The following is a 26,729-nucleotide window of genomic DNA, read 5'->3' as shown; positions in this document are numbered from 1 at the left end:
CAGGAACTACACCTAACACTGTCTCAGTTTTTCCCTTTTTATCCACATAACCCAAGTGGGTTGACAAGGTGCCAGAAACCAAACTTTGATCCCGGGACCCTTTACTTAGCGCACGAATGCTCTACCGACTGAGCTACCCAGGAACTACACCTGACACTGCCCCAGTTTTTCCCTTTTTATCCACATAACCCAAGTGGGCTGACAAGGCACCAGAAACTTTGAGTCCACACAAACTCTGTGTGACTTAAATTGTGGTTTCTCTTAACGTACATACAGTATCATACCGTATATATTATGCAAATCTGGCTCTCAGGTACAGCTCCCTGTGAAGCAGACTTGAATAATTTCAAGGGAAAATTTGTTCTGGGGCTGGGTATTTTGCACCGTTTATTTCTGTTAAGTTACATTACTCATTGTTAGCTTATTTTTGTTAACATCTTAATATGTGGCCAATTCAAACCTTTCTGAACTCTGCTAGTGTGGCATTAGTATCTGCTTGGTGGGAAAACCATGGAGCAATACCCTACAAAGTTCTATTTGCTCCGCATTCGTAGATAGAACATTGTCTTAGCGTGTGAATATAAGGCCTGCAGATAGTACTTTGTCACTTTCGTAGTTCCCATATTTTCTCACACATGGCATTAAGGCAGGGGCGGCTCGTCCATAAGAGCTGCGGAGCTGCAGCACTCCCTGCTTTGACAGGAAAATAAAAATAATATTTATTTTAATTTTTAGAAGAATTGTTACAGCTTTTATTGGTAAATTGCTTTATATTTCATCTGGCCAGGAATATGTAGCCTACTATTATCTTATGCATAATCTTTTTGCGCGTCGACTGTATTGGAATTGACACTGCATTCAAAGTCGTCCTGGGATCTGCAGGGTGGTCAGCTCATAGAGAGTGTGTCTTGCATGGTCAGGGGGTAGAGAGGTGAAGTGAAGCAGAGGGAAACTGCCACTGTTTAAAACCCATATCTCGCTGCAGTGGCTTGCAGAGCCAGGCCACAAGGGATCTTTCCTCTCCTCCCACACCGCTATTGTAATGCTACGTCAAATGGATTCTCTATTCCCTTGAAACTTAAAGACAAAATTTTTATTTTCTTTTCACATACTTATTGTTGTAGAATCCTATCGAGTTAATATAACGAAATTAATATTCTCTTTTGACTTATTATTACGTATATATCCAGCCTCCAGCAGAACCAAATATTTGCCTTAACTCAAAATGATTGCATGAGTAGAATACTTTTGATATAGCACGTAAAATACGAAAGAGACTTCTTTTCCAGTTTTAGAAAATTGTTGACCATCAGTATATCTGAGTGATGCTTTGGTGTGACGTCTTAATACCACAGTCTACTATATACAGTCGCGAAGCTCAATACGTAGTAAATATGCAAACACTAGATAGTTGCTCACCACTAGGATCGCTAATATCGCCTCATTACAGGCAATGCAAAATAGTACCGTCACAGTCTATTGTTTCTGGCACCCTCAAAACTCAAGCTTCGTGACTGTATATAGTAGACTGTGTTAATATCGTAACTTAACCAGTGCAAATTTGCAAGCATGAGTGTGTGTGAATTACAGAATATTAATTTTATTTTTCTCAAATTTCCCTTGCGGAGAATATTGATGTAATGAAGTGAAATTAAAGGGTCGTCCGTTACCCGACTTAAATCTTACTTAAGCTTCATCCAGCCGAAATAGTGCATATATGTAAGGAAGTATAACAATGAAATTTACGCTAAGCATTTGTGGTTACGTGGATGTGAACAAAAAAAATCTGTATTTTGTTTTCCTTGCCTCCTCTTCGGTGGTGATGCTGCATGGACTAGGAGTGGTGTGACAGATTTAGGACATTTGCCCCTAAAAAGCAAAATGCACGAATCTTCGCAGTCTCACCTGAAAAATGTTGTTTCATTGGCTATGTTACGCAACTCATACTGCTGTGCAATTAAGTGAAACGAACAGAACAAACATTCTCAAACATAATTAAGAAGTGAGAAAAATCGTGAAATTATTTAAAAAAAAAATTGATTGTATCAAATTTTGTGGCCAATATGAACTTCCCCTTAGGGGACATGATGAAAAAACGATTCGAAGAACCCTGATGTGTTTCATGGGTTGCTACAGTTCGTGAGTAATCTAAACGAGCCTCTCAAAAATCATTTGGAACATGCCACTGTTTAAGGTTATTCTAAAACAATTCAGAAGGAACTGGTAGATTGTAAGTTGAGTGTCTGCCGATCTGAAATTCAGACTGAAATCGATGGTATTAGTTTTTCTCAGGGATTACTAAATGGTCCCACAGACATCTCCCAACTGTCAGGAAGTTTTGGTTTTTCGATATGGAGTGCATTTATTTTTGTCCTATACTTATTAGTAATGGTATCAAGAATTGAAATTTGTATGTACCGAAATCTACTGCAGCTCTCCCAATCCACAAGTTCTCGAGCCGCCACTGCATTAAGGTACATATTTTTTAATAGAACGCGTCAAATAGAACCCTGTAGTGTAAAAACATGACTTTTACGAATTTTGTCAGATATAACCTTGTCATTCTAAGGTTGCGATGTATCAGTACACAACTACGAAAATGGCTAATATCTGCTTGCATACGGCATTCTGGATGGCAATGGTAGAGGGAGACCTGTTCCATGGCCACCGCGGTCACCAGATCTTACATCCCTAAACTATTTTGTTTGGGATACTTTGAAGTGTATGGTGTACGAGACTTCTGTAACATCAGAAGAGGACCTTACTACACGAATCCACGCAGCGACTTGAATACTTAGCTGTTAGCACACAATCACACGTTTTTGACCACGTGCGTCAATCTCTGCACTGCCGATGTACGCTCTGTAACCAAGTTAGAGATCCAGAATTCGAACCCTTTTGTAATTAATGGAAGATGTGATGCTCTTGTTGGATTGGTGGAATGCATACCCATCCATCGTATCCCCAAAGCGTTGTCATACTTGACATCTCAGAGCCCGAGCTATGTAGGTATTTCTGTACATTGATCCCCATTGAAAAATGATCAGTTCGCTGTCCTGTACAACATATTAAGCGTTGTCGGTATTATTTTGAATCGCTCTTTAATGTCGTGATTATGATTTTACTTTTTATAATTTTAAGTAAGCTTATTATTGTGCGTGCGGACACTGATTTTCAGAAAACAGTTACCTACAATTTTGTTAATTTCTTAAGTTAGCTTCTAATGTCCCGATTTCGCTTGAAAAAAAAAACTAGCAATCCTGACCAAAATAAGATGTTCTTTCGTTTTCTGGATTGGACGACACAAAATTCTTTATAATCTAAAATGTGTTGTTGTTTTCTAATGCCAGGCGTTTGACAATAATGTCATTTGACCTCTTGCACTACAATATTTTTCAAAGAAATTGTCATGGTCAGCCACCGAAGCACAGATTTTGAGGTTAATCTAAAATATATCTGACCGAAATAAGAAGGTATTCTTTCATTTTCTGGACTGGATCATTTCGGTCGGTGCATGTACGATGATCTCATTTGAAACGTTAGTTCAAGAAAATAGACTTTAAACAATAGGCCCTAATACGAGTAGATCTATCATTCACAACATAATAAAGTTACGGTACTGGTATACTGAATTGTTGTAGTTTACGAGTGAAACATAATATACCGGTACCGGTACGTATAATAATTTTATTATTTCTCTCGCGCTAAACACCTCCATATGAGATTGGAATAATGCAGACCTCGAGCTAAGGAAACAGAACAAAATAGGCCGATTGGTAATAGGCCTAAGCAAATTAATCATTTTGCTGGCTTCCCACAGAGTGAATGCTTACGGCAAGCCTGCCATAAACACATGCAATATATCCTACAAATTCAAAACCTTACTTCCATATTTAGACCAAAGAAGTTATAACATAACATCACAGTCTACTATATATAGTCGCGAAGCTCAATATGTAGTAAAAATGCAAACATGGGTAGTTGCCCACCACTAGGATCGTTACTATCGCCTCATCATCACAGATCTCTCCTAGCAGATGACAAAATATGTTACACTTTCGTTGTCGTGTTCTTTTGGAAAAATTAACACCTTCCTTCCATTATTGAAATATTAAATGGATAAAGTTCATTTATTATTTTACTTACTTACTTACTTACTGGCTTTTAAGGAACCCGGAGGTTCATTGCCGCCCTCACATAAGCCCGCCATTGGTCCCTATCCTGAGCAAAATGAATCCATTCTCTATCATATCCCACCTGCCTCAAATCCATTTTAATATCATCTTCCCATCTACGTCTCGGCCTCCCTAAAGGTCCTTTTCCCTCCGGCCTCCCAACTAACACTCTATATGCATTTCTGGATTCGCCCATACGTGCTACATGCCCTGCCCATCTCAAACGTCTGGATTTAATGTTCCTAATTATGTCAGGTGAAGAATACAATGCGTGCAGTTCTGTGTTGTGTAGCCTAACTTTCTCCATTCTCCTGTAACTTCATCCCTCTTAGCCCCAAATATTTTCCTAAGCACCTTATTCTCAAACACCCTTAATCTCTGTTTCTCTCTCAAAGTGAGAGTCCAAGTTTCACAACCATACAGAACAACCGGTAATATAACTGTTTTATAAATTCTAACTTTCAGATTTTTCGAAATGAAGTATATTAAATTCCACCATAAACTCGAAGATACCTGCAAGAAATAGGTTAATATTATTTTTGTTTGTGCAAAACGAACTGAAATTTACTATAATCGCTTCACTCATTCAAGATTATAGCGATAATGAACTATGAAACCAATAAATATTAATTTGCATTTCCCTTTACAACAATATAATAACAATAATAAAGGAAATATGAATTAATGGGAGTAACTTACGTGTACCGATACTTGTAGTGTAGGCTTACGTAGTTAACAAAGCGGGTTGAGGTTAAGCAATAATAATCACACCAGAATTGGAAATAAAACGTGATCAATAAATTTTATTGTAACAGACTTACTTTTTCTACGTATCTAGTAAAGTAACAAATAAAAATAATAACAAAATTAACAGCTATAATTAGAAACATATCCTTTGAAAAAAAAAAGTAGGCCTAAGTTGTCTGAAAATGTACAATTATTCAAGGACTCAGCTGATACAGACGTAGAATTAGTGCAAAGCTTTTGTTTCTCAGCTGCAGGTAATAACAGAACAGGTTTATTTGAAACATCAAATAAAGTTGGAACTGCATTCCAGATTAATTTATTTTTGTTTTCATTCATAAATTGTGTGTTTTCGAAATGAAGAGAGCAAAACTTTATATTATTATAAAGATATGCTTCATTCTTTGTCATTAGATCTTCCCTCCTGCTGTTTATTAACCACTTTTTGCATCTAGAAGTAAAATAAGAAATAGATGTTAGGATTTTTCTTCACGAGCATCAATGCGAAATACGCAACGACCTAGCACTTGATGGAAATTCGACTCAGTCCACTCTAAATCCAAAGTCGACCGTGGACAGTCTATTGTTTCTAGTTGCTAACAGCTTGGAACGCTTTATCGCGAGATTTGCAAAAAATCACCTCAAGCTTCGCGATTGTATATAGTAGACTGTGATAACATTTTATAACTGTTGAAGGTTTTTGTCTTTGTCATTATCAAATGCTTTCCGCTTGACGTCCACACATCTACATTCGCTTAGCTTCTTTTCCTCTATTATGTGATAAGAAACATGTGACTTTTGCCAGGGCCAGCGGAAAGGAAGCTCAATAACTAGTAAAGTAAACGTTGAAGAAACTCGTGCAGCACGCTTTAATGTCGCAAGACAGGAGTCCAGGTGAGGATTTCAATAATTACTTAAAAAGAAATCACTAAAACAATAGCGCTATGAATCATTTCAAAATGTGTTATTTCCATATCAACAATTGTATTTACTAAATTGCGAAAGTTCTTATTTAGGTAGAAATAGCAGAAGCAGCAGTATATAATAGCGGTAGTCGCATGTAAATCTGTCTTAAACATTTTGTTTCGCCCTGTTTTCTAGACAAAATTTCTTGCCCCAGACGTGTTTCGGGGACTAAATGTTTTGCGTTTTGTTCACGGTTACAACTTCCGAATGCATGTCTATTATGGAGAAACGTTCTTTCAAATTTTCAAAGTTGTAATGTGCGAAAGAAATTACAAAATTACTTGCTTGACGGAATCCTCTATTGTTTGCAAATGTAATGTATATTCCGACGCAAAACAAGTCTAAATTCTTCACATTTATGAACAGAGTCTAAGGGCCATATTCATAGACATTCTTAGCGTGGGCTTTCGGTAGATGATCAATGAACTAACGTTTTTCGTATTCATAAACCAGTCTTAGCGATATGATATGATATGATATGATATGATATGATATGATATGATATGATATGATATGAATCCTGTACAAGTAATCAGTCGATAGCCGGGGTTAGTTTAGCACGCTCGTAGCGCGGGCTAACGAAATGTCTATGCATAGCACCCTAAAAGTTTAGGCCTAACATGTTTGTATTCAGTAGGGATAATGATACATACTTGTTTAATTAATACTGGTAAATGCTTTGTACCGCATTTTGTTTGCTAGGTGTTTCATTCTGTCTGTTTGCTGTCATTTATTTCAACTTTTAGTTCTTTTATTTGTAATTTTAAATTACCATTTTTGCAAATAAATAAATAAGAAAATGTGAAAATAGTCAATTACGAGGAATGTTGGACAAACTAAACAATCTGTTAGATATCCTGATATTTACAGATAATAGTAATAAGCAGTGCTTCTGCAGAAAAAGGTGGTGAAACTCTCTATAGAATATATTATAGTGGACGGGGAGTTGATCTCTGTCCAGTGCACGAGAATTTTTAACCTCATTTCAGTAGGTAGACTTTCAAAGCCTACGTGGAGTTCAAAGAAAGAAAAATACGTACTTTAAAAACGTAATTATTAACGTATTTCTCGGTTCCATGATGAAAAATAGAACAAAAAGGTGCTGGAACTCTGTCTCGGCGCGTTACACCAGAAAGAAAGCACTGGTAATAATAATAATAATAATAATAATAACAACAATAATCAGAGCATATCGTTAAGCAATAAGCTCACAAAAGAAACTTGCTATTACAATAATGCCCTCATAGTTTTAAAACGAAAGGTGAACTACAAGGAATATTGGGAGATTTAAATAAGTTAATACTCTTTTCTTTTTCTTTTAAATTTAATAGTGATTCAGCCCGGTCTGCATTTTGTGAAAGGCAAACTAGTGTGTTCTGTGCTGGCGTCTGCACTGAATAAGATTTTATCAATCGATATAATTTTGAATTTCTGTGAATAAAATAATAATAATAATAATAATAATAATAATAATAATAATAATAATAATAATAATAGTGAATGGCAACTACATGACCTGAGGTCAATGCTATTATTCAACACGTAACGCACTGCAATCAAATAAATAAATGCATATATAAATGGGGATTTGGAAGACACACGTTAACACAAACAAATATATAATATGGATAGGAAGAGAAGCAGAAGTTAGCCAATTAGAATATGGAGGACAATTTAAACCGCTGCTCTCAACGCTGAAGCATTGTTATTCAACGCGGAAATGCAATGAGTGTTTTAGGTAGCTCTTCCCCAATCCAGCCCTTTGGACGAACTCTTTCTTCTGTAAAATTTATTAAATACTTTTGTAAATCTGAACATATAAATATTTAGACAGTGGTCGAATTGGGCCGGTATGGCATACCGGAAGTAGAATAAAGGCTGGTTCACAATAAACCGGAAACGGAAACGAGAACGAGAACGGAAATATTGTTAAAATAAATGTATTTAATGCGAGAATTGCCCACATTTAGATACATTTATTTTAACATTATTTCCGTTCTCGTTCTCGTAGTTTCCGTTCCTGGTTCATTGTGAATCAGCCTTAAGATGCCAAGATGCATACCGGCAGTAAAAATTTAAAATCGATTGTTATTTAGTGAAGCTGAAAAAACAGTCAATTACGTTAGCCATAGTGTGCACTCGTTCATTATTGCCATTGCTCTCTCCTCTCTCTCTCTCGCTCTCTCTTTCTCTCTCTCTCTCTCTCTGCACACTTCACCTCCACACCACTCGGTCCAAGGCTGAGCGCTTTGTATGTCATGAGCTCAGGATAAACGTGTATTTATACACAAACTTGTTAAATGTTGGCCGTGGCTAACACATACGTTGGCCATGTGACGTCGCGCCGTAGCCAGTCTTTCTTGTTAGCCACGTGAACTCATGAATGACGTAGGCCCTAATCTTCGAGAATAGAAAGTATTTTTTATCCTCTCATGGCGTAACAATAGCGTCTGCAATTGAATAAATTTTAAATAAGTGTTGATAATATCGATTTCGCTTCTAGTATAGAGAATTAAAAATTTCCGCATTATCTGTTTGTTCTGCTAACAGTTTGGTTTGTTTAATTATAACCATTTAATCAATATCATTTAAAATTTTATATGTAGCTAATCGGCGATGTGTGCATTGGAAGGGGAAAGGAACTGGCCACCCTACCCCATTATCTCCTGGCATAGGTACCTCATGAGTGATGCCTTATTGGTGTTACTTATGAGGTTCAAACCTGTCTTCGGACAGTTGACTAAATAACAACAATTTAAAATTTTAATAGCAACAATGGATAATCACATGATTTATCCGTTTATTCTCATCTCACGACATATACTTGTTTTTTTTGAAAGATGGAACATGACAGGAGCGTTGCGATCGGAAAAACAACTGAATGTCACATATCGTGGTAGGCCTGTTGCTATGGTAACAACGGTTGAGTTGCCAAACTTACAGTTCCCACGTGGCGAGCGCTTAATAGCTCTCTTTGAGACATTTATTGTGCACACAATGTTAGCATTGGTACGTTTCGTCTTTGATTCTCTGTCGATTTTTGTATTGTTTTCTTGCCTTCGCGTCAATTGTCAATGAATGTTTTAACGTCAGCCATCTTAACGACAATTGCTAACTTCCATCAGCTGTCAGCGTGGTAGTCCATATTGGCAACATGGCACTGTAGTTCCAAGCTCGGCCGCTTAACTGTCATGTCCCATCTTAAAAAAAAAACAAGTACCGGTAGGGGAGAATGTTGTACCTTGGAACACTTTTTACATTTATGCCCATATCTTTCGTTGTGTTCACGATTTTACATTCAGATTTGTCTTGATTGAAGAAACACTGTATAGCCATCGATACATATGCCTGACTATATTATATTGAATACCCTAAGAAGGGAGAGTCAATTTTTTAGAAAACGTGGCAAGTGTTCCAAGGTACAACATGGTAATGTACCTTGGAACAGTGGATGTTTTGTGTGTGCAAAACTTACACTACGGAAATTTATGTTGTATTTAATAATCCACATTAAATTATCACACAAGCATATCAGAAAACAATGTTAAATGGATAAACTTCCTAAGTAGGCCTATTAATGAATGTAAAAAACTAAGAAAATAAAGACAGAATTATTTACTTTAATGATCTTGAGATGCTAACACAATAAGATATAAAGTTATGTTAAAGAACGTAACTTGACACAGAGAGTCATAAATTTACATGAATAACTTGAGAAGTTCACAAAACAGAACATGAACTTAAGAATTTTAAATAAAATTATGTTAAAGAACATCAGAACTTAAAAATTCACACTGTTAAACATAAAAATCAAAATTAAAATCGTGTTTCACTATTGTTTGCAGTTTAGGCTTCCCTTATTTAATATGAAATGAAATATTTATTTATAAATGTCACACACATATGTTTTCCACGCTCCTTTATCAACGCCTGCACAAAGTTCATGAGACCATCGTAGGCATTTTAAACAACGAATCCATTGTTCTCCACACGTATCTTTGCAAAATGCTTGGTTGCAAAAAATGCAGGCTTCATCAGTGCTGTCTTCGTCATCAGTGGAGACCAAAGGCACAGGTTCATCTTCAGACGAAGAGGAAGATGGCACTCGATTCCTTTTGGCAACATTTTGCAACTTACCGATTAAGTTAGTTCTTGCAACCTTAGGTCGGGTCTTGGAAGCTCTTTTCTCCTTCAATGAACTTATCTCTTCCTTCTCAGGAGTGTCTGTTGCAATTCGTGTCCTACCAGCTCTTCTTCCACGGGTATTCAATTTCCTGGGCATTGCCTTCGGATAAGGTTGGACTTCCTCAGGCGTTACAATCTTTTTTTTTAATTTTGGGATGCCTCAGGAGTCTCTGATATCGAAGTTCCACTGCTTTGTGGTTGTAGATTGAGTCCAGAGGAAATGGGAGTCGCAGCTTGCAGGTCAATTTCACGATCCGTGACATATGCACCAAGAAAATCATCCTCACAAAATACTCCACGATCTAATGGGAATATTCCTGATTTCCTGAAGCCACTAACTATGTTTGTAGTTGAAAATGCTTGAGGGAAAGCTGTTCCTAAGATTTCAGCCACACAATACAAGTCAAAAGTTCTTCCTGGATTATTGATCATCCACGCATCCACTCCTTGGTTATAATAACCCTTCAGAGGACCATAGACAGATCGAGTGGCTGCAGTTTATTCGACGTGTGAGGTGGAAATGTAACCATTACAACACCAGCTGCAGAAGCTCGTTCAACAGCCTCTACAGAGAGATGGGTCTCATGATTATCTAAAATCAAGAGGACGCGCTCGTCTTTTGAACATTTCACAAATTTGATGAAATGTTCCATAAACTTCAGGAACATTTCATCATTAGACCATCCTGATGAAACTGCTGCTCCAATTGTTCCAGATGGAGCACCAAACAACATTCTTTCTTTAAAGAATACCCTTGGGAATATCAGCATGGGTGGAATGTGGTTACCTATAGCATTAACTGCTGCTATCATGGTTATCAGATTTCCTCTTTCTCCTGAAGTGCAACTTCCAATCTGTTTAACACCTTTTGGAGCAACAATCTTAGCAGGAGTCTGGACAGTTGATAGACCTGTCTCGTCTACATTCCAAACCCTTTGTGCGGGAATAGGACCATAGCGACTATGCACACTTTCAAGATTTTTAAAAAATGCATCAACATTGGCTTTATTAAAGCTTCTTGAACGCGATAAACTTGTTGCCTCCGGCTTTCTTATCGATAAATCACTTGCATGCCTTCGCATAAACCACCGCATCCATTCCTTCCCAGCAATTTTCTCCTCATTCCACTTTGGAGGATATTCTTTTCCGTTTGCAACTGCGAATTTGTATGCAAGTTCTCTAACCCCCTTCTTAGACAAACCGTAATTCATTTTTGCAACGTTTTTAACATACTGAACAAGAAAATGCTCTTCAGAATCACTGAATATTCTCTTCACATCACAATTTACTGAATAAGTAAAATTCTCGTTTCCAGATTGTTTAAAAGCAGCCAGGTGTCTTGACAATGTAGCAAGTTTGACACTGTACACTTTACATGCTTCCCTAATAGAAATTCTTTTGTCTTGTGGGGCAGTGACCGCTTCTACGGACTTTTTCATTAATTCCGCGTCGACAGGCTTTCTCTGTACCCCTAATTTACTACGAGGCATCTTTACCTGAAACAGAAATAAGTAAGCGTTAATATGTTGTACCTTGGAACGTGTTCCATGGTACAACACCTACTTCTGTTTCAAGGTACAAGACCATGCACTGCAAAGATAAAATACTTTCATCGTTCATAGATTGTGACTAATGTTTAAACAATATAGTGTATTTTACTCACCAAGAAGTGCAGAATCGACTGGTAGTTAAGTTTCACTGATTCAGCTTTCGAACAATATATAAAACACTTAAATACGAAACTCAAATTATTTACAACAGAGAGGTAAAATTTAACGGCTTGTCTCACATGAACAGCAACGCTTAGAAAAGTGCGGGAAACAGTTTACACTGCCCTCTGATGTACATTCTATAACATGTTTCTTGAATACGTCGCTAGATAGCAGCATTGACTAGAATATATCAAGTGTTCCAAGGTACACTATCCTCAAGGTACAACACCCTCCCCTATAGGTAGTCTATGTTTTTCGTCCTGTTGGGATGTTCGTGCCACTGGCTTGAAGTGAAAAATGAATTTAGATTTGTGGTTAGAACGAGTATCTTCATCCAGTAAACGCATTATAAAGGAAGTCGAGTCTGAAAATTACATCATGCAGGGCCGAGGAAACTAAAAAAATGAATGATCTACAAGAATTTTGGAAACACTGCTGAAAGCAGATAAGTCCAGTTTTCAGAACTCTAATTAATTATACTGTATTTGTTTGTTTATAGTAACATTTTCTTTTCAGGACATGCCCATCATTCTCTCTGTACCCTCTCTTCGACATTCCTGCAGGAGTGCGTGATATCCTTGTGTTATTTAGTTTGCGCTCGGGAGCAATGTCTAATTTAAGGAATTTCCAGAATAATTGTAACACAGCACAAGTTTGTGCATACCGGCAGCAATTTATTTCCAATTCGACCACTGTACTTAGGAATGTTAATTAACAAAACGGGCTGCCAAACGTAATAAATAAATAATAGAATACTGGTATCTGAGTCCCGAAGAGCTATAAATGCATTAAACTCTACATTACGGAATGAAAGAATTACGAAAACCAAGGGACTGTAAATATATGAAACAATAATGAAACCAATTTTAATATACCACTTAGAAGTTTGACATATTCCAATTGGAATGAAAGGTAAGATACTGACCACAGAAATAAATTTTCTACGAATATCGGCTAGAATGTTGAAGTTATAAAAAGTCAGAAATACGAGTAGCACGATTAAAGAATTAATGGGGGTTGAAAATATAAACTGGTATAATTGACACAATAAACAAGGTACAGCCATGTTCAACCGAATAAAGATGGAAAAATGAAATAACTGAAGCAGTGAACATGAAACAATACTAATTGGAGATTTGCAGGATCGAGAAAAGTTGCGTTTGGGAACTGAAAGAAGACGGTCGTTATAGCATGACATAGTAATAGTAGTAGTAGTAGTAGTAGTAGTAGTAATAATAATAATAATAATAATAATAATAATAATAATAATAATGATAATAATAATAATAATAATAATAATAATAATGATAATAAACAAAATTTTATGAAGTGGTGGTGTTGGTAGAATGATATAGGGAAATGAATGCAGCCGTACTCCAAGAAAACCCTCTGCAAGGTCTGCTTTGTCCACCACAACCTGGCCCAGGATCGAATCCGGACCACTTGGATGAAAGACTAGGGTGCCAGCGCTTAAGCCACTGACGGCGTTAAGAATCGAGATATAATTAGAGTCGACGGAAATTCGGAAGGGGGTAGTCTGCTAGCGTTTGCTTCGAGAGAGACAGAGAGAGAGAGAGTTAAGGCTCATTCACAATGAAAATTAAACATAACGTAAGCGTTAACTTAACGTTACAGTAAAATCAAGAAGTCATACCATCATTCACGATGGGAACATAAAAACATAACAGCAAACATACTTGGTAACCATGGAAACATAACAACGACGCCATTTCCTCATATTCTGTCGTATACTTCAGCGCTCCATGATTGTGTTCTGTTTGCAAATCACGTAAGCATAAGCATGAAAGTTTGGAGTTTGCAAACTTTCATGTTAACGTCTTACGGTAATGTTTATGTCAATGCTTATGTGAATCATTGTGAATGATCCCATTTGGTAGCCTGGGCGCAAACTTCTGTGTTTATGTTACGGTTATGCTTAATTTTCATTGTGAATGGGCCTTAAGTCAGCGTACAACCACAGTCTAGTATATACAGTCGCGAAGCTCAATACGTAGTAAATATGCAAACATTAGATAGTTGCTCACCACTAGGATCGCTAATATCGCCTCATTACCAGGCAATGCAAAATAGTACCGCCACAGTCTATTGTTTCTAGCACCCTCAAAACTCAAGCTTCGTGACTGTATATAGTAGACTGTGGTACAACATTGCCGCATCGGACTTTACGCGCACGTGCAATGCAATATTCTTTGCACGGTTTTCAATCCCACAACACATGCTTCTGCAGTCTTTTCTTGCGCGTTGCCAACGATGCAACCAGCATCAAGATGGCCGGCAGCGTTCTGCTAGTCAACGTTTTTAAAATAGTTATACACTTTAAACGCTATTTTCCGCGCCTGCTTATGCAATACTTGTCTTTTTACGTCTCTTCTTCCATTTATTTATCTTACACACACACACACACACACTAAATGTTAGTTTTACTCATTCAGTGTATTGAACACTCACACATGAACAAACGAACTCGGGAAGTACTTGTTATAGACTGATTCCGATTGGTTCTACTGTACAAGCTTATGATGTCACATACCAGAAATGCTACGGCGCATATAGCAGCTGACCGCCTTCCGAAATGTCGTCTAGTCTAATTATTTTAAATTATTAACTCACTCAACTCAATTGTTATTAGAGGAGAAAAATTTGCTTCGGCAACGGGGGTCGAACCTGGGTCCTTGGTTCTATGTACCAAGCGCTATAACCACTGAGCTACGCCGAAGTTCAATTCACAGCACCGGATCGAATTCCCCTCCTCTAGTGTTATTCCCTTTGTGGCCTTATTCCATGTTCGACATACATGTTGACATTTATAATATTAAGTCAACTGCCATTATACATGGAGTGCCGAAACAGATAACTTCAGATAAATTATGTAGGACCAAAAATTAATCTTTACGTAGATTCTTCGCCTAATAGTGCATATACTATGGAATCCCTGCCACTAAATCACTCATTTGAGTGCGCTCCTCTAATAACAATTGTTACAGATAAATTCTGTAGGACCAAAAATTAATCTTTACTCAACTCAGATTAGAGACATGTTGAAATATGTTTATTTCTTCCATTAGTGCCTTCCCCCCCCCCCCACATATTTAAATGCTTATTTGCTTGTATATTTTAACCAAAACAAATACGTGAACTTTCGGGCTGTACTTACAAGATAATTTCTAATGTTCAATTTATTGGTATTAATATACAATATAAAATGATAATACAGAACTAGGAATTGAAATTACACTTGTCGATCAAGCTGTTCTTCATATTTCATCAATACACACAGAAAGAACAGGTAGGCCTACCTACGATCTTCTAAATGCCATTTGATAAAAGATTCTCAGTTGTTATGTACCGTAGTGAAATTTATGTTAAAAACTAAGATATGTTATTTTTCTCCTTTTCTTGCTGTTTGTCACATTTGGGTTTGATATTGTATATTTCAGTTCATTTTGCTGTGTTGGTATGTTGGTGCGTTTGTTCACTGAATGAGATTCTCTGTCATCAACCATATAAACGTAAGCAAACAATAATCAAACTGTTATAATAACCTAATAATAATCTTCAATAAAATTAAAGCTTTAAAACATTTCAGGATTTAAATTGTGAGTCTTACAAAGTTTTAGTTATTTTTACAAAAATACAAAATAATGGCTAAATACGAGTAATTTTTGGCAAGTTATTTCTAAGAAGTTGTATTTACATTTCAAATGTTCTTGATAGCAATATTGCAATATTTTTGTTAGTTTGTTTTTCAACGAAATATGCCTGATGAGTGCCGTTATTCATTTTGTGAAATGAATAGATTTCTAAAAAATGTAATGTGTCGGGTACTGGTACCATTAGCCCTTAAAGAGTCGGGATAAATAATAATAAATTTACTTCATTGCAGTCGCGATTTGTGCCTAAAATGACAAGGGGTTCACTAGTTTTATGATATTACATAGTTTTCCAACAATTTAAACAATATCTCATTTCTGTAATACAGGATCCGGTTTTAAGAAGCATACATTTCTCAGTTGAGGGACGATAAACTGAGCGCACATTGTTACCAATATAATGCCATTTAGTGGAGTGGTGCACAACGCGCTGTTGCATAATTTTATTTAGTCGTGATCAATATGATTTACAATACAGCAGATCTCAGAAAATTAACGTAAGTACATTTTATAAGAGTATTGAATTGACTCACTACGCCTACTGGATATGCATGATACAGGCCTTACCTCCTCAGTCACACGTGTGATTTGATTAGAAGTGTATTCAAAATAATTTCATTCAATAAGATAAGATATCACGTTTTACATTAAATTTATGGACATTTAAATTTTGAAATGTTCGCGCGTAAGTATACCTCTTGAATTGGCACTAAGAGACATCAAGTACTGCAAGGTTAAGAGCTCAGTCGATCAGTCACGCACGTCATCATAAGGCAGTAGGCAATAGACAGTAGGTAAAGAAGGTTGGAATTTCGACAGTTTCTGATTGTATATAACGAAATCGTAATGAACAAAAAGTTCGTGTCTAATAGTAAATATTTCTATTTTAATTTAAGAGCAAATTACTGTCGTGCTTTGATATTTTTGTTTCTAATGTGCTGGTTGTTTTATTTCTTGTGGAATGCTACGAATATCCGAAATGCCATGACAAAAGGTATAGTTTAAATTGTCAAGTATCACACGTGAACAGTTTTACTTTTCGTCGAATTGAATTGAGTGTAATCAGGTGTTTTATTGCTGTCAATCATTTGTTTAGTACAAACTTCATATTTTTCAGTCTATACTTAACAGATAAATATTTGTGCAGAAAATGTTCACATGAGTAACAATTTTACATATAATTACCGGTATTTCTTTTTATTATTTGTGTGCTGTTACGTGGTTACAGAACAATATAGAAGAATTTGAAATAATTATAAAACGTTATTATAGTGGTAACCACCTACAGCACAACTCAAGGATGACAACAAATATACTTCCAATTGTTGTGTCATAAAGTTATTGTGTTCAGATTTACTGAGAGTAGGTACTTCGATTTTCCTTTTCATTACCGTATGATTCCAGCATTAATTTGGAATAGCCAAGCTTTATATCATCTTCGTCTCTGGGGGCGGGGGGGGGGAGGAATAAATAAAACTAATGACGGGTACTCGACTGTCATTCACCCATACGAAGCCACTTGTGTAGACCAATTTACCGAAAGGATCATTGCTCAGGGCGCGCCATAGGAGGCTGGTCTACACTACACCCGCGATGAGATGATATCAAAGTGCTTTCTAGCTCGTTGGATGAGATGATGATGGAGATTTGTTGGGATACTACAAGGGAGCTCCCAGAGAAAACTATGTTACCTAGACTATGGAGTTGCCCAACACAAGTTATAAATTGGGGTACACCGGGGATCGAACCCGGGTCCACAGGATTATAAGTCCAGCACTGTTGCGACAAACTGAAAAAGAAAAATTTTGTAGTAAAAATAAATTGTTGCGCATTAAATGGGTCGCTCTGCATTCACATAGTATTTATTTTAATTTTTAATACTTTAATCGTAATACAGTGAAACTTCCCGATAGTGGATACCTTCTTCCGAGTTTTCTTTTTTTATTTTTACTGCGTGTTTTAAGTAGTCCTATTTTCCGAATATGAAATTAATTTTTGACGTTTAGCTATACAGTATGTGTATTTTTCCGTTGTTGAGAATGTCTGCTATTAAGAAGTAATTTCTCATAAAAGTAGGGTGCGAATTAACTGGGGGGGGGGGGATTCCCTCCTGTTTGAAAGTTATCCCCCACTCATAAATTCATATTAACATCCCTGCCAAGGATAACTTCTATCCCCCCCCCCCTCACAGAATATAAGTGTTTTAATACCTCCATCCCATAGTGGATTGTAAGTAAGCTCTCCGTAATAGGTTTTACATATGTTATGTATACATATGGGAAACTGAGATACCTGGTTTTACAAACCATGGATAAGCGAAATACGATTTTTCATCTAACAAAATAAAAAGTTGTATTTCAAGCCCTTTGAGGTCAAAATATGTAAGTTTGACTTCGCAAAGTAACACCAAGTTTTGTGTCCCGTTTACGGGAAATTTATAATTTTTGCACGAATTTTTTCGAAATTAATGTTTTCAAGATAATTGTAATTTTTAAAATTTTAATTTTAAGTACTATCGAAAAGACTGTACTGTTGGCAAGCATAACAGTGACTGGAATAGGCTGGATTTACAATTTTGTTTTAGGAAGTGGAATTTTCTTAAAAATTGTTGTCTGGTTATATGAATCGGAGGCGATTCTTGTCCCCATTCACAATTAGCCTCTATTGGCCTGTTACTGTAAATTGTAAATGATTGAAATACCTACATTATATATATATATATATATATATAGACACACACACAATTTTGAATTTAATATTAAAACCTTATTTCAATAAATAATTATGAATAATATGGTCTCCAGATTGTATTTTGAGTGACTTTACTTTTAAATATGAAGTAGAAACGTCTGAAAGTTGTGTGATTCCTTTTAGTAAGTATAGGCCTATTATACACAGCAGGGTGGGAAACTATTACACAACATGTATGTGCCAGTAGAAAACTGTAAGTATTGTTAAAATAGATCTTTAAGATTTCTTTGGTGATACAAGCATCTAGTCTTTGTAGGAATATACAGTAATGTATTTTCCACGACGAGATTCGAAAAGTTGTACTTTTAAATGTGAAATAACATCGAATTTATATATATATTGGTGCAAAATAGCACCGAAATTAACTAAATTTTTATATCGAAATTTAAGATTTTTATTTGCTGTAAAATAGGATACCCAGACGTAAGCATTTCCATAGTAACCGAAGTTTGATTCAGTTTTCACAGAATCCTTTTATCTTTTTCTTTTAGTGTAGGTCGAATATAAACGTTACACCACGTGAAAAGTACCCACTATTGAGATACGCCCATTAAGGGGAGTTTCACTGTATTATTGTTAATTGAAGACTCTAATCTCAGTGTATTGCGGATATTGAAGCAATTTTACCCAAATAATACGAAAAGCCGAGAACTAAAGATAAAAACTATTTGCAACAATTATGATAAAGTAATTAAATGTTATTACTTTACGGTATTTAGTTCTGAGTAAATTATTGAGTTACTTTTTGCAGTACAGTACTTGGAATGTTTTTCCTGACAGATTTTGTTTCCTGAATATTTGTATATACAGTAAAACCTCTCCTTATGGACACCCCCAAGATACGGACACTCCTCATATACGGACAGATTTGTATGTCCCAACTGAAATAATATAGAAGTAATGATACATTTAACTCTCGTTTATGGACAATCTCAGACACAGATACGGACAGGTGTTTCACAGTCCTAAAGCTTGCTTTACCTTCTGACTGCGGACAGAACTTGGATTTCAAGACATAATGTGTTACAAAAATGAAAAATTTAACTTTGAGAACTGTACATTAATTCCTTAACATGAAAGAAGACAATAAGTGTCTCGTAGGCTACCACTAGCTCAGCCGGCTACCCCTTGTTAGCTGAAAGCGGGTGAATAAACAAAGTCATAAAATTGAACCTGTCTGATGGGTCCAAAGTTTCCGCGATCGTGAAATTATATTCGACACATGATAGGGTTAGTAGGATTATTCTCTTCACTTCAATCAGTTGTACTGTTTCGAGAGACATGGCACCTAACGAAAAGGTTAATTTGAAAACTGTAAATTACAGTACTGCATAACTGTAGACCTAGAATAAAATTGCATGGCACAGAACTGTAGTTCCCTTTTTCGGTTTTATCTACTGTAGTTCAAAGTTGCAAAGGATTTACTGTACGTAGTATACTGTATTTGGAATTAAACTACAGTAATACATTTCATTTAAAGCGTGAAGGGATACATAATGCATAATATAAATTTACTGTTAGACTGGGGAGCCTCCCTCCCAATTAAGGACACCTCCCAGATGCGGACAGATTGTTATGTCCCTTTGATGTCCGTAAATGAGAGGTTTCACTGTAATTAATACCGTACTTACTAGTTTTTCGAGTCATTACCTTCATTTCTATATGTAAGTACTGTGCACTTTGAATGCAAATTATTCAGTAATATATTATACTTTAGACTTGTTGGCCGCAACATAAGAGATCAGAAAGTTTGAGAGGTAACTGCTAGAGAGCTCCGAGCCATCTCCGAATGGCATCATAATTTATTTGTGCATTTTATATTATCATCTTCATGAAGCAGGCGTTCAGATGAATTTCCAGAGCTATGTGTTTATTCCTAGTGTATTATTATGCATCACAATAGATTAAACGTGAAAAAGAGTACCGGTACATATTTCTATATTATTTAAAATTTAGGGATGTCTGATGAACTACCAACCCTGTATGAATATTACACTGAAGGAGGCATCAAGAGTGGTTTGGAAACTTTACCAGACACATTTCAACTGAACAAGAAAGACATTACATTGTTCAGTGGAGCAATTCATTACTTCCGTGTTCATCCAGATTATTGGCGAGATCGTCTACGAAAACTTCGAGCTGCTGGTTTCAATGCTGTTGAGACGTAAGTTTTGCTGTGGCTTTTGCTTGGGATCTGGTATATTCATTTATTCGTTCATTCATTCATAGTATTCTGCCCAAGGAGAGGTTTTTCAGTGCAAACCCATCATTCTCCAATCTTTATATACAGGGCTTTCATTTCAAAACTTCCCAATCTAAATAACTAATTATTTAAATTGAATTCAATTTAAACAAAAAAACACGTCAATTTAGATATTGAAGTGGAAGTCTGAAACCAGGCTTAATTGCATTTTAGATTTCACATCCCACCTCACAAGCCTACTTTGAAATTTCAAATGGCACACCTATATTTTTATACTTAAATATGAAAGAGAATCCATTTTTATGTGCCTCATCCATTTATTTCACATGTCGCTAGGAGTTCCAAAATAGACTTTACTGTTTAACCAACAATGGAGCACATTTTGAACACTTGATTTAGTGTCGGGTTGCCAGGCAAAAGATGTGAAATGAATGAGGTGTATAAACAATTGAATGCTCTTTCATATTTAAGTATAAAAATATAGGGGCGCCATTTGAAATTTCAAAGTGGGGGTGGAGGGTGAAATCTAAAATGCAATTAAGCCTGGTTTCAGACTTCCCCCTCAATATTTAAATTGACGTGTTTTTTGTTTAAATTGAATTCAGTTTAAATAATTAGTTATTTAGACTGGGAAGTTTTGAAATGAAAGCCCTGTGTATATATAAATATACTTCCACAAAAAAGAAACATCTGCCCATCAATACAAGGGTGATCACTAGAATCCAGAAAACAGTAGCACAACAGTTTTTCAAACATAGGCTACATAAATTAATAATTTCAAGTACCTTGGTTATATATATTAGAGATGATATAGTCTCTTAGCACATCAAGATCTCTATTCTTTTAGATAAGAATACTAACGATATTTTATTTCCACAACCCTAAACAAGCACAATATATATGTCTTGAATTCTGATTTTAATAAAAAGAGAGGTGCATAGATGCATGTAACAAAGTAATTTTTTTTTTCAGTTTCTCAAGATTATATCACGATCATGGCAACTCACCAAATAGAATTAAAGTCAATTTTATTTCTGTGTACTTTTTTTTTTCGCAACAATCTAACTCAGATGAAAAGTGAAAACTCGCTAAACAGCTTGATGTCAATGGTAGGATTCAATTGAGTGTACAAGTATATAGGGGAAAAAGTGATTCATCACATCAACAAATAAGCAGATAAGTTTAGTAAAATGGTATGCTTTCTTGTCACCACTACCACCACCACTTTTCGTTATGTCTCTTCTATCTGGTGGCCAAAATCCTCCCTTGGTTATTACCAGGGAACGGATTTATATGGACTAAAAATATATGAAATATGTAAATATATATGTAGTTATTTTTACCAAAATATGGAATTAAATATGGATTTTTACCAAAATATGGAATTAAATATGGACTAAAAATTATAAAAAAAATGACTATGTACGTTAAATATTGGTACATTTTAATCAAACTAAACAAAAAATATAATGGACGTACCTTATCTTCCAATGTAGTTTCAACAAAACACAATTTTTATTGTCTGTTACCATAACAATAGGTTACAAACATTTCTTTCAAGTGCTGAAAAGTGAATCTTCTTCTATTGTCTCTGAGGATAGATTTATACTGACTAAAAGAGCGTTCGACGTCACAAGAAGTAACTGGTACATAATTCAATTTCACAATGTCTGCTGGGGATAAGTCCAAGTTAATCTTCACTGTTGATTCACCACTCATCACAGCAACAACCTTTTGTAGTTCTTCATATCCAGGGTTTTTTGAAAGTACAGTGTCCACCTTAGCTCTTACTGCATCTGCAACTTTACCTCTACCACGATTCAGTTGTTCCACAGTACTATTTATAATTTCAAAACTTTCAGATAGTGAAAGGTGCCTATTTTGGAGACTTTTGAGCGTTTTTATGATGCATGAAAATGTATGCTGAATGTGAGCTAAGTCATTCTTCACACTTATGTCACAGGTAACTGTTTTCGCAGTATCAATTGAGACTGCATCTTCAGAGTCCAATGCAAGGAGAACATTGTTAATAGAGTCTATATGTTCGGCATAATATTCAACTGCTTCTAGCCATGTACCCCATCTAGTTAAAATTGGCTTTGGTGGCAATGGAATTTCAGGGTACATTTCTTTCAACACGTTAACTCTACTGGGAGCTTTGAGAAATACTTTTTTCACTGATGAAATCAACAAATCTACTTTAGGGAAATTGTCTCTGACCACTTCTGCCACACGATGAAATGCATGCGCCACACAAGTAAAATGAGTCAATTTAGGATATACAACAGATAATGCTTGTCCAGCTTTGACCATATAAGGGGCAGCATCGCTAATAAAGAATAACACATTATCGTACATAATACCCTTTGGCCACAGGATACCCATAGCTTCGTTGAACAGTTTAACTATAGTTTTGTTATTGCACTTTTCTAGAACATCACAATGTAAAAGAATTCGTTCAGAATATTGTTCACTTAACAAACCGATAACTACATTACCAACAAGTCTACCTTCTTTGTCGGGAGTCTCATCAATGGAAACCCAAATTGAACTATCTTTAATTTCATCTCTTATCTTCTGTATTGTCTCATCGTAGATGGATGGAGCATACGTCTTCCTAAGTGTTGACTCATCCGGGATTGTATGTTGAGTATATTTTTCAAGGAATTCCCTGAAGACCTTATTCTTTAGTTTGTAGAGAGGAATATCAGCAGAGATGAGAGAACGGCACAGGTCGATGTTAAACTCAGATCTTACATTCGATGTTGTTGGTTGTGTTAAAAACAATTGTCTCTGCTTGGAATTTAGTTGTTTGTTGGCCTGATGTTTACTAGTTGTAATGTGTTGTTGCACCAGGAACTTTTGTGTAGATGATACTGCACACTGACACAAATTACAAAATAATATTTTATTGTCAGTTGATAAACCATCTTCTTTAAATTCTGAAATGTAACTTGTTAGTTTTGATTTTAAATTGACTGAATGACGTACTTTTGGCATATTTACCGTCTTTATAGTATGATTTACAAAACTGAACCTATGTGTACTCTGACTGGCATTTAACTGTTGAGCTGCACAACTGAAGTCTGTTAAAAATTTTAAATTAAATTAATACAGTTTTGTAACTTACTTTCCCATTGTTGATAGGACTGCTAATTTTCAAATAACTCTGATGTTAAAGGGATTACTGAACATGTGTTTAAATCTCTATTGTTGAAATGTATTTTTAAAAGTTAATGGAATTTTGTTTTGTTTTATTGTTAAACCTAATATAATATGGACTGTTTTATATGAAATATGGAAAATATATGGAAATTAACGAAAATATGTACTAAACTCTAAAATATGGAAAAATATGGAAAATAAAAGTAGGATTTTTCAACCCTACACATTGTGAAACATAAAGATAATGCAAAATATAAATTATATTAGCTTTATAAGTAAATATGTATTTACATATAAATCCTTTCCCTGGTTATTACGCTTCTCCGTAGTGTTTGTCTTTCCATGTTGTATTTGGAGCATTCGAGCAGAAGATGGTCGACAGTTTGGTCTCCTCCTTCACAGGGGCAAGTTGCATCTGGTGTTACATGGAATATCTATAGAAGTAGGCTCTTATTCTTCCATGTCCTATGAGCAAGGTCGTGAGTCCCGATGTAATTGAGATTTTCATAACTAGTCCCTCTGCGATGCTTGGAAAGTACTTCTTTGTTTCGGCTCTGTTGTTTGTAGCTCGTGATTCTCCTTCCCAACTCGTTACACTCTCTTCTCGTAGTGTCTTTAGTACTTCGGTCTTGGGCATCTTATTGAAGGATGCCGGCTTGTCACTTCCGGCAGCTTGTTTAGCAAGATAGTCTGCTAATTCATTGTCATATATACTGATGTGAGCCTTGACTCTGAGAGTGCTACCATCCAGTGGTTGCTTTTCAGATAGCTCAATATCTGCCTGATGTTTTCTATTAAGTTTTTATGATTTCTGGTATTTTTTAGCGAGTCTAGTGTAATTTTGCTGTCAGTATATAGAGCTAGAGGTTTAGGAGAATTGAGGTTCTGTTGCATTTCTGGTACTGTTTCTATGTCTTCAAGATTGCAAGTTGTTCCACCTCATTGTTCGAACATTTGTCATCTAGCTTATATTGTAATTGTTTAGATATCTGACTGTTGAGTAGCACCACGATTCCTGAGCCAACTCCATCCATGGACTTGCTGCCCTTAGTGTATATTTCCACAGCATAATCTTTTGCAGGGTCGACATCCTCTATGCCATTGAAATTTGCTGGATGAGGCCATTCCTTTAGTGGTATCACAGTATCCACGCTGGCATTTTATTTTCCTTTTAAGACATTGTAGGCTTTGGCTATCTCCTGTAATTTGATTATAATAGGTGTCATGCCTGTTATCGTGCAGAGTGCTTCAGTAGACATTGTTCTGAATGCTTTCGCGATTTTTAGATTTATTAACCAGTGGATAATAAGGCCAGAATTGCACCTTTATAGATTGTTCTCAGAGTTCCATGATTCAGTCCCCAAACGAACTTTACTGACTTGGATAGTGCATTTATGAGTCTTGTGCTTCTATCTGCTACGTGTTGGATGTGAGTGCTGAAGTCGAACTTTTTGTCCAATACAATTCCCAGGTACTTCATTGTGTTCACTTGTTCCGGAAGTTTGTTAATTAAGAATATGTTTGTCCTTTTATCAATATTGCGTCTGTTCTTTCTTATCAACACTACTTCAGATTTTTGCTCATTAAATTTTATTTTATTGTCTTTGGCCCAGTTCGAGATATTCTGAAGTTACACGTTGGCGTAATTTTCTGCTTCCAGCAAGGTTTTGCCTTTTGTCATTATCGTCAACAAATGCGATGACTTTGGTGTGGTTGATGTATTCCAAGTTGATTAGAGAATAATTGTACTGGATGTTTCACATTCCTGGCCCACAGCATGATCCTTGTGGACAACCCTTTGTTACAGCTTTTCCTACTTTAATATAGTTCACGCACAAAGTCGCTCTTCTCTGATTAAAGTATTAAAGTAGCTCCTTACAAGGTTGTATAAATTCTGAGGACAGTTGTAATTTCTCAAGGCGCTCATAATGCTGGGCCACCAAGCCGCATCGAATGCATCTTGGACGTCCAAACTAACTAAGACCAGAAACTGGTTATTTTCAAGGCTTTGCTATATGTACTCCTTCACTGCCATCATGGCGTCTACTGTACTCTTAGTTGGTGTAAAACCAAACTGATTTTGGTTCATTAGGTCGTTTGAGTGCACATGGTGCATTATCCTGTCTATTAGAAGTTTTTCCAGGATTTTTCCGACAGTATTGATTAGACTTATCGGGCGAAACTTAGATGCATCTGGACTGGTGTCTTTTCCAGGTTTGGTGATAGGTATGAGTTGTGCTTTCTTCCATATTTGTGGGAAGTCACTATTTTTAAGGCACGAGTTATAGATTGTTGTTATGTACCTTAGGAACAATGTGAGGACTTGGAGTAAAAGTTGAACTATTTATTCCGTCCTCTCCTGGTGCTTTCTTTGGATCCATTCTTGTGATGATTGCTTTTATTTCTTGCGTTATGAAATCTCTGTCACCCAGAATATCTGTTGGTTGGTGGGTACCCTCAAGAATTAATGATAAGCACAATCTTCACACTCCTTGTCTTCTGGTACAAAATAATCTAGTTCTTTTCCTCAATGTACGCATTCTTCCTTTGTTTCCTAAGGTTCTGGTCATTTTTTTGTTTTCTGGTACCGTTTTCTTAATGCATTAGTTCTTTTGCGTGAGATAGTTAATGCATGTGACCATCAAGGAACTGTCTTCTTCTGGGTAGATCTTCCTGTTGGTTTTCTAGTTTTGAAACACATTTTGCAAGTAACTTGTATAGTTTATAGAGACTTTTTAGTAAGAAGATGTCCTTCCAACAGGTTACTAGCCTGGAGGAAGTAAGTCCAGTGGCGGGGTTGCCACCTATAACCTCTGGACAGGCATGGGAACCAGTCCGTAGCAAAATTTGCATCAATAATAAGATCATTGAACAAGTTAAAAATGTTGGTTATCTCAGTTATCAAATTTCATATGAAGAAGAAAAAGATTTGAATGAAAAAATTATTAAATTCAACAGAGCAATGGGGATAATTAATCAGATATTCAAACCAACCTTAGTACAAAAAACACACACGCACAAGAATTTATAAAACATTGGCCAGACCTATACTCTGTTTTGGTAGTGAAGCTTGGACGATTCGTAATATTGATTCACAAAGATTAACGGCAGCAGAAATGAGATTTATGCATCGTACAGCAGGATACACGAGAATGGA

At 36.0% G+C, this 26,729-nt stretch overlaps 1 protein-coding gene across 1 annotated transcript in view; it reads left to right on the top strand.

Moving 5' to 3' along the window:
* The first annotated feature begins 16,227 nt into the window (after positions 1-16,227).
* Positions 16,228-26,729, top strand: part of LOC138702272 (uncharacterized) — a 65,435-nt gene continuing 54,933 nt past the window's right edge. The window contains exons 1-2 of the mRNA XM_069829853.1: positions 16,228-16,447; positions 20,161-20,368. Of these exons, the coding sequence (XP_069685954.1) occupies positions 16,300-16,447; positions 20,161-20,368 (356 nt within the window). The 5' untranslated portion in view covers positions 16,228-16,299. The remainder of the gene's footprint in view (positions 16,448-20,160; positions 20,369-26,729) is intronic.

This window comes from Periplaneta americana, chromosome 6, assembly GCF_040183065.1.
Source record: "Periplaneta americana isolate PAMFEO1 chromosome 6, P.americana_PAMFEO1_priV1, whole genome shotgun sequence".
NCBI lineage: Eukaryota > Metazoa > Arthropoda > Insecta > Blattodea > Blattidae > Periplaneta > Periplaneta americana.
This window is presented reverse-complemented; position numbering and strand designations above follow the sequence as displayed.